Source organism: Buceros rhinoceros, unplaced genomic scaffold (genome assembly GCF_000710305.1).
Source record: "Buceros rhinoceros silvestris isolate BGI_N320 unplaced genomic scaffold, ASM71030v1 scaffold4542, whole genome shotgun sequence".
In the NCBI taxonomy this organism is placed as follows: Eukaryota; Metazoa; Chordata; class Aves; order Bucerotiformes; family Bucerotidae; genus Buceros; species Buceros rhinoceros.
The window spans coordinates 26806-36568 of NW_010398199.1; the positions used below are offsets into that span (position 1 = coordinate 26806).

General features: G+C 39.6%; 1 protein-coding gene across 1 annotated transcript in view; it reads right to left on the bottom strand.

Moving 5' to 3' along the window:
- ZRANB3 (zinc finger, RAN-binding domain containing 3) overlaps nt 1–9763 on the bottom strand; it is a 41982-nt gene that overhangs the window by 2978 nt on the left and 29241 nt on the right. Inside the window, exons 11-17 of the mRNA XM_010130995.1 lie at nt 9055–9207; nt 8121–8586; nt 6960–7157; nt 6411–6502; nt 4838–4939; nt 2104–2246; nt 467–610 (exon numbers count right to left, since the gene is read on the bottom strand). Of these exons, the coding sequence (XP_010129297.1) occupies nt 467–610; nt 2104–2246; nt 4838–4939; nt 6411–6502; nt 6960–7157; nt 8121–8586; nt 9055–9207 (1298 nt within the window). The remainder of the gene's footprint in view (nt 1–466; nt 611–2103; nt 2247–4837; nt 4940–6410; nt 6503–6959; nt 7158–8120; nt 8587–9054; nt 9208–9763) is intronic.

A 9763-nucleotide genomic window follows, 5' to 3' on the forward strand; every position in this document is an offset into this window, starting at 1 on the left:
TCCCTACGCACCTTCACTGTTTCCTGCTCCTAACAAGGCTTACCCCCAGGCCAGAGACACACTGCTTGTTTGGTAACATTTTTTTAAAATGGCATCTTCTGTCTAGAAATTTCATGTTCTTTTCTCCCTTTTTCTAAATTTTGAGGCAAAATAGAAGAAAATTTGGTGTCCCAGATTTGCTGTTAACCTTACAAGCAAGTCTGAGCTAACGATCTTTCTTCCTGAACAGAATCATGTAATTATTTCCTTATTTCATTTTAATCAGACTCCATTAATTAGCAGCTAGATATAGCAGACAACACATGTAAGCTGAATTGTTATAAGAATAAAACACAGCTCATGAGATAAGAAACCTGCAGTAGTGCTAAACACTGTCCTTCAGCAAGGCACCGATCATGGCAAATCATTCCGCTACCTTAAAAACCAGAACCTTACAGTAACCAGAACCTTGAGTGAATAAACTTACCTTGTGGATTGACCCGACTGTTCAAGCGAAGTCTTTTCTTTCTGCAGACAAACCCCACTGTCTTTGGAGATGAGGCGCACGCTGCCTCCGCTGCGGCTCGCTTTGCTGAGTGAGGCTGCTGCTACGTCCTCCCTGGTCACATACCTGAAATAATTGAAAATTCTGTCAGTATACGACAAAGCGAGCAACCTCCCTCAGAGAACGTTCGCTCTTGGCTGCAGCAAGGTCGGTACAGCGCATCTTCTTAGAACATCCCCCATTTCCCAGATAAGAAATGAATAAAGTTTGGGAAAACACAGTTCACCCTAATGAAATAAAATACCTTTTTCTAAAACCAGTTTTAACCAGCAAGCAGAGAAGTTGTTTGGTAGATAACCATTAAAACGGAAAGCAGTTTGACAGTGCCTGACGTGGACATCTGAAAGCCGTTTTGTTTCAGTGAGGTGGAGTCTCACTGACACTCGAGATAATCCGGAAAGCCTTACAGACTCTGAAGGACCCTTTGCTCCATCAGTTATACTTGAACTCACTTCTCTGTTTCACTGTGAAAACATACAAACCACCACTGCTCTTAAGTAAAACGTTTAAACTGGCTTCGCTCTGATCATTCTTTCAACTCCACTACTCAGTCAACTTCTCCTAAGTACCTCACTCTCTACTATACACTATAGTTTGTCTACTATGACAAACCCTACGCACTACCTTGAAGGCCACTGCAGGTTAGGGTAGGTGTTCCAACACGGTTCACAACCAATCCTTCCTGTGTTTTATGGAAGGACATAGTCAGGCGAGGAAACAACACCACAGATGGTGTTAAGAAACAGGTTAAGAAACGCTTACTGCCTGCTGCTTCTCCTCATCTTGCTGGAATTGCAAACTATTTATTTACTCAAATTCTTACCTACAGCCGAAACAGAGTCACCCTGGAGAATTTAACAGCAGGGACTTGAGGAATAGAAAGGCTTTAGACAGTTGCAGAGGCACCTTGGTGAGCTAACCTGTACATGAGAGAGAGGTTTTGTGGAGAGCAGTGACAACCCTGAAGCTGCAGATGTCTGTCAGGGAAGACAGCGTACCAGAAAAGGGAAAGCAGGCGGCAAGAGGTAAATGTAGATTTTAAGAAGGATTAAACACCAGCCCGTTTTAGCGACACCCAGCGAGGTAAACAATCGTTTTGAGAAATGTCATCCGCAGAAAAATTTGCTTAAATGAAAATGAGTACCAGAAATGGTTGGAGTAAGCTGAGAATTATGAATAAAGCCTTATATCATGGGTGGCAACTAATGATTTATTTCTGCTTCCAGGTGGGGAAAACAAGAAGATTCTTTGACCATACTTCTCTGCTGAGTCCCTGAGATCAGGATTTTTCCTCAAAGATCTCTGGCAAGTTCCAGATGATTAAACATGCAGCGCAGCAAAGCCCAAACCGCTGCTGAATGCAGCACAGAGCCCGTCAGGGAAGCAGACACTTCCATTCCAGCAGATTTACTGCCATGCTCGGCTGACTACATTTGTCACTACGTGACAAGTGATCATCGAACGCCCAGTTTAGTCTCAGCATCGTTCCACTGAAAGTTACACTGAACGTATCAAACCTTCTGCGGCAGTAAGAGGAATTCAAATTTAAAACCACATACCTTTTTGTGCTGCCGACCGCTGGCTGCTTTTTCGACAACTCCTCTGCAGCGTGAATAGGACTGCAGAATATCTGACCACTTTTTCTGACAATCTTCTGTTTCATTGCTGTTAGGTGACTCCATTCTTTCACGAACCTCAGGATCTGGCAGAGAACGTATTGTCAGCAGCAGGACAGGCATTACACAGCACTGTTTAACTGCAGTGGAAGGGCGCTGTGAATTGACACACGCAGAGCTGGATGAACACAGCTAGTATGACTGGAGATGGTCCCCTCTAGTCATTTTTCATACAAGCTGCAACCCCCCACCCTCACCTGCTGAGGAGCTCCGGCAGCTTTGGCATTGACTACAGGAATGGCTTCGCTACCTGTGTTGGTCCAGAAGGGAGAAGATAAGGCCAGAAACAGCCGTTACTAATGTAGCGACAGGAGAGGGGTTTCTTGATAAAGCCTCTGGTAAACATTTGTGTCAGTGAGACTTTGCTGATGGGAAAAACAGACACGGCAAAGGAGTTTTCTCCTCCCAGCAGCCATCCTCCTGATACAGCTGGTCCCTCAGAGGAAGACAGTTCACTCCTGTTATTTGAACAGTGTTTATAACTGGGTTTACGGACCCTTCCTCTAACCGTCTGGTACATGTTTAACACTGGATTAACTGTAGAGTGCAGCTCCTAACATCAGGGTGACAGGCGTAGCTACAGGGGAACTGGAAGAGCCATTCAATTCAACTAGGCATTAGTCCGTCTCTCAACAAATGTCTTCCAGCTTGTACATTTTTAACGGAATCACCAGTGTGCCTGTTTTGAGGTTATTGTATTCTTTCATAATAATGCAGCATCAGAAAAACACATATAATAAAAATTATTATGGTAAATTAGCAATTAATGACATGAAAAATCACCAGAATTATCTTAACAGCACACCTGTTCTTATGGCAATACTACTATCCTCTTTTCTGTGGCATTTCAGCACCGCACACAAAGATCTGACTAGCAAGTAGAGACAAAATTTACCATCAAAACAGTCAAAGGACAAAGTTTTGAGCAGCTGAACCTGCCTTTTGTCTTTCACGATAATATCAAACTGACACGGCCACAGGATGCTGAGGAAAACCTGACCTGTTTCATGAAGTACTTCAGAACAGAAATGGAGACTGTAGCACACTACTGACCACCCTTCCTTATTTGCATTTAATATTTGGAAGTATAACAAAATAAAGAGGCTCAGAGGAACTTAATTTCTGGTACTGAATCTATCAGGCTTCTCACAGGCTTGCAAGCCACTGAAAAAAGCTTTGAAGCTGTAAACTGACAGGACTGGTACAATTAATGGATCTCCTCAATAACTATAACCACAGAACAGTGAGACAGTGGGGGAAAAAACCCTGTTCTACATAGGAATTTAGAATTTATAACACGGCTGTTGCCTTTAGGATGTGTCTAGGGGAAAAATTATTTCATCCCATCCTCATTTCTACAACAGAAAATAAATGGGAGTAACAATATGACAACTGAACAAATGACTTGTGGGGGGTTTTTCATAGTGTTTTTCCACTCTCTTCCCCACTGACCTGCAACCCCCTAGAGCAGCCAGCACCACGGTGTGTTTGAGCGCGGACTATGGGAAGAATAAATACTTTGTGCTGGATGGACTTAATTGTGACTTCAGCTTTATCCAGAACAAACTTCTATACCTCAAGATTACAACACGGGAATTATTTTCTCCTTGGAGTATTTTTACATGGCAAATGTAGTAGTGTACAGGTGAGTCTCACTTCCTCAGAGTCGGAGCAGCAAGAAAGAGGTCAATGAAACAGCAGGATGTAATGGAAACAGAAACAAGAGGGTATTTCCTTGATTCTTTCTGGGAGCATTTACCGATACGGATCTTCTAATCTGGAGGAGAAGACTGAGGGACAGGAGGTTCCATAAGGCAGTGCCTCCCCTGCCCATAAACATGGGATTCTTAACTTGTCTTTTCGGTCTAGCAAATAGCTTCAAAATCCTTTGGTAACATTTGTGTTACCCACTCACTAGCTGCTTCACAAAACCATTGGTTGAATCAATCAAGTGTCTGTCTTACGAATTTAAGTTTCAACCTCACCGAAGAACCTACCAAAAAGAACCAGTTTTGTTCCTAAACAACAGAACCCGATTTTCCAAATTATATTTCACTTTAAATGGAGAAAACAGTTAAGAAAACTATGTTAAGCAGATAATATTGCTCATCCAATTCAAATTCTGTATTTCCTTGCTTGAGCACTTTCTCCTCAAACACCATTACAAGTGTGACTTTTATTAGTGAATTAACTGAGGCTCCATGTCTCAGTGGAGCTGTGCTCTACACTACTTCAGAAATTATTCGAAGACCAAAGGAAGAAGTGAGATCAGAACGATAGTTCTGATACAATCTACCATGTTCTTGCTCTTAATGTGCCCTGTTTAATTCATAACCTTTAAAAAGCTATTTTGATGATTATATAGAGGATAGTAACTAACATTTGCGAGAAATTAGACGATGCCTGGTTGATTCCATCTACTGAAATGTTAGCAGGAGGCATGATAATATGCCCAGTAACAGACTGAAGAATTAATATTCACATCAACATTTAGAAGATCTGCTTGCATTGACGAAACTCTGCTAGATCCCCAGGCCCAGAAGTGTTCTGCATTAAACCAAAACAGAGCCCCCTGTAATAAATACGGTATTACTGGGCCAGTAGAATTTGTCCTTACCAACGAACGATTTTGTTTATCGTGGAACGACTCCGGTAAATCCTCCCAGATATCCAGCTGTATGTCCAACGGGATGAAATTGCAATTCAGTGGTTCACCGTCCTAGACAAGCAAACCGGTTTGTTTACAGATGCAATGTAGCACAATCTAGTAAAAAAAGTATCTGTTTCAAGTGAATTAGCTTCCCATCCTTCCCCATGTAGTCCCTTATGGTAAGGTCTTTCCAGAAAACAAAAACAAAACCAGAAAGCCACAGATGTATGGTAATACCACAGATGCAAGAAACATGATTCACATAAATCTGTCTAGAAGTGAACAGGGTGAAAATTTAAATTTTGAAAATACCTGAATTTTTTGCTTTGCAAATAGTTCAGACACACAAACTGCCTTCAATGAAAAAATCGAAATTATTATCCTCTTAACTGAATTTCCAAGGGAAATGAGGGACTGTATACTGGAGAACGTCACTTCATTACAATTTAAAATCGGAATCTTAGCTGGAGCTTTGTTTATGACACTTAACTCTTTTTTTTTCAGTGTCTGAACAGGGGCTTCTCCATTTCTAAGGAACAAGTAGTCCAAGTGGGTACATATGACCCAGGAACTGATGATTAGCAGACATGCGAGAGAAGGAACCAAAGCAGAATTCCCCGGTGTCTCATCATTCAGCACAGTGTCTGGCACAATGAAACTCTAATCCAAGCCAAAACCAACCCAGACCAATATACAGTTGCCCAAGTACCATCCTAAGCGCATCTTTGTCCTTGAAGGAAATGTGTGAAGCTAGAAAGCTGTGTAAATCTTCAGTGTATTACACAGGTTTCAGATACAAGAGGACGCTCTCCTTGACCTTTCCCAGCTCTGTCCATTAGCCTAAAAAAACTGTATTATCTCAAAGACTTGCCCTCAGCTATCTGTGATGCTTTGCAGTTGCACCAGAATACACCGTCTCATTCAGGAGCTCTGAAGAAATCTTTTCAGTGAGCTTTTCTATCCCTTAAAAGAAGGAACTGGAAAGTCCTGAACCTTCTTGAAAAATGACCTGGAAAATCACCAGCTGCTGGTTTTTGAACTGCCACAACCACTGGCAGATTGACCGTGTGTTTTATTCAGGAAGTTTCTGGCTTAGACACAGCACTGAAGTCTAGCCTTCTGAAAACGTGGTTAAAATATCTTATTTAGTTAGCCTGTCAGGATTCAATGGCGTTATTATTTTAATTTTAATCTTCTTCTATTAAAAATCTTTTGTGATACGATGCTATAATAAAAAAAATAAATCTTAAACAACTATCATTTGCACTTCTAACAAACAGATGACGTGAGTGAACATCTAATGTATTAGCCCCATTTTGTAAGCTAAGAGAAGTGTTAGAAGTTATACATCTAGGGAATTATCACAAAATTCCACTTGGAAAAAGAACTAGAGTGATGGACTACCTAATTTTTGTCCACTTCAGCTAATACTGGTCTTTTTAATATAAATCATGATACATGAAAGTACGTACATGGTTCATAGGACCACAGTTACTTTGTAATTTTAAAATGATAATAACCACGCACATTTCAGGTTTACCTTTGTATAGACGTGAATTCTATCAGTATTCCTGCTCGCACAAAACATAAGCCCGTCATATATTTCAAGCGTGCCTGATTTAACTACATGTCCTATAAAAAGAAAAAGTATTGACATTAAAAAGCTTTTTCTTCATTGATTTCATTCAATCTACTCAGACACTAAAAATAATATTCTATAACAATTTAAGATAACAGCTTGCTGCTTGAGCTGTGTAAGTTAGTTCTGTATTTTATTTTTCTGGTTCTCCTGAAGTACCTATCATCTGTTTCAGTAAAACCATACAGGTTCACAGTAGTTCAACACAGTTCTGAAGTGAGCCAGAAACTCTGTACTGCTTCAGGAGCTGCATGGAAAGGCTGGATATATCCATCACCAAAATTCAACAAACGTCCCAGGCTAAGCAAGAAAGTCATGCGCTAGCGTATGAACTGCTGTCCACCTTTAAAATGTGTATGTTTTGATTTAAAAGTTATTTTCCATGCCAGAGGCACTTAATCCAGTTTCACAATGGGATATAACCTTCCTTTCATAGGAGACCCACTTTACCTTTTCCACACTTCTCACTTTCTTCATTTTCCATTTCAAAAGCTTCCTGCGCGGTGCTTTCGACAAATTGCTGGGTCACCATTTCCCCCGAATCTTCTCTTGTATCCTCAGCACTGCACCTTGCACTCTCTTTGTTTCTGGCGTCCTTTGACACATCTTCCTCAGTCTGGCTAGTGGGATCTTCATGGTTTCTCTCACCTATAGGTGAAGGAATAAGAAAAGCAATTATTTATGCTACCTGTACAAACAGGAACCTAATCAATATGCATCTGGAGACAGGACTTTGTAATTGCAATACAAAGAAATTGCATTTTATTCTCTAATGGTTCAACCACTTAGGAAACCAGAGCTACCTTTAATATTAGGAGAATAAGCACATGAAATACAGTTTTCCATTTATGCAATTTCACGCACCTAGTTTAACGTAAAATTATATGCAAGAAATAATGCAGTTAGCAATTCTATATTTTTTATATATGTTTAGTTACTGTGTACCATAAACACACAAAGTAGGTTTCCAGACATTGATCTCTACCTGCAAAATTCAGAGGTTGTCCTTACTTGAACAAGCAGAGACAAATAAAATAAGAAACTTACTCCTTCCTTTGCAATTGAAATGGCAAATATGGGGATAGATTTATAAAAATGTTTAATTAAGTTTCCAGATAGACTAAATAAATTCAATAAAAGACAACTACTCTGACCTGTTGGAGCAACCAATGCCAGGTTTTCCAGGTAATGTCTCTGACCGCAAATACACAACACCCGAGTTAACAGACCATCTATACCACATCATTCAGTTTTGGCAGGTAGAGGAAAAGATTGCCATTTAATTGGATTCAGAATAACCATAAACCTCAAGAAAAAGGAAGGCTGCTAAGAAAACCAAGCATATATTCTTCCTCACTGAAATTATAACCCGTTAACATTTATCTGCATTTTCCATTTGTTTCAAATTAAAATAATGTAAAAGATCCTTGGGAAAAGCAAAATTAAGAGGGATCACGTAATGGGTATCTGTTCACTTTATGTGAACCATTCTTCATATTTTGCCTGGATTTGTGCATATTAATATATTCAAAAATACTGTATTTTCTGAAACTAATCACAGCTGAAACAAAAAAAAGCACATTTTCCTCTGCAGCAGCACACGTTACTTACCATGACTGCTTTGAGGGCAGTTGCACATTTCACAGTAAGGGAGCAACTCGTTATTACTGTAAGTGCAAACGCTACACTCCCAAACTTTATTTAAAGCTGTACTTCCGCTTGAAGTATTTAAGCCACAAGGAAAGACGTCGTTGGTTTTTTCTGAAAACAGAGAGGGCTTTTTTCCAGTCAAAGATTTCTTCTTATTCTCACTGGAGTTGACTGGAGTAGATTCACTTATGCCTCTTGCTCTTTTAGCTTCACGTTCACAGGTACTTTCATGACAAACTGTATCCTCATTTATTACTGTGCAATCCAGGTTTTCATTGCTTTTCTCTGCATCAGCTTCTTTTGTGACTTCAGAAGATACTGAATCATCGTGTAATGATTCATCACCAGAAGATATTTTGCGTTTCTTTGTAGTGGAGGATTTTGGAGAAAAGAAAGACCGTATGTCATGCTGCCTTTCCTTTTCAAACTAGGAAAGAGGAAAGATATACATAAACCCCACTTAAAATTGTTGTACCAGATGTTGTTAAAATTATGCTTTTTTTCTCCATTAATATTACCATCTAATACAAGAAGCTGTTTTTGGTTTGGGGATGGAAACAAAAAGTATCTTTCTTGAAAAACAAACAGTAAATTAAATTCAGGACAACTAATAAAACTGTAATTTAAACAGAAATCACTTGATCTTATCGAACTCAGTGTGGGTCTGTCACTTAAACATAGCACAAGGACCCATCAGATGTCTGCAAATTACATTGGTACCCAGCAGAGCACTCCCCCCAACTTCACCTAATGTTTAAGGTGGAATTTACATTACTTTTTCCCACTTCTGTTTCTCCATAAGTAAAGTCTGCAGTGCAAAGAAAGCTGAAGTGAGCAATGGTGATCTTTCTTTCTTAATGAAAGCAAACAGAAAACTCTAAGTTTCTAGTCTTACGTGCGTAAATAGAAGTTCATTTTTGGGATCTTCTAGACTTTCATTTGGGATCCAGGACTCAGCAAAACTCAAAAAATCCCATTTCTCCTTATCACCTTCTTCAGCCTGCATTTTCTCTTTCTTGCCATTCAAGGTGCTGCCTGTAACTTTTGCCTGCACAAAGAAGACTTGCATAAAGTTTCCAAGGAATGAATGAATTCATTTACCTACATTCACTCAACTTGCTTCCCTTGCAAAGTTAATTCTGCATTTGCAAATTAAGAAACTCTGTAGTAATTCAAAATATCTGAAGTGATTAAAACTATTTCTCTTCCAGCAGCCACTTCTGCAAGAGCAACAGTAAGTAGCATACCCAACACACACCAGCTTGTGAAAAGGAGTATACGAAATGTCCTATTTATTGAAGTTAAAAGAGAATACAGACATTGTGTACATCTCTTACAGTCTTTACACATTTTGATTGGCACGTGGAAACAAACAGAGGCAGAATTAATTTAAAGAAGCAGTTTAGTGACAGAACTCTCATATGGTGATTTGTTGGTGAATTACTGAGACCCATCTGTGCCGTGTTTAAGGAGACCCTTAAGGTACTGGACTGACAGATCTTTTTCAGAGGTACCTAAAGGAATTAGAACAGAGAGTTTCATTCCTCAACTGAATGTCAAATGCCGTTAGCATGACCTAGATTCTCTAAGCTGTGATCACTTTT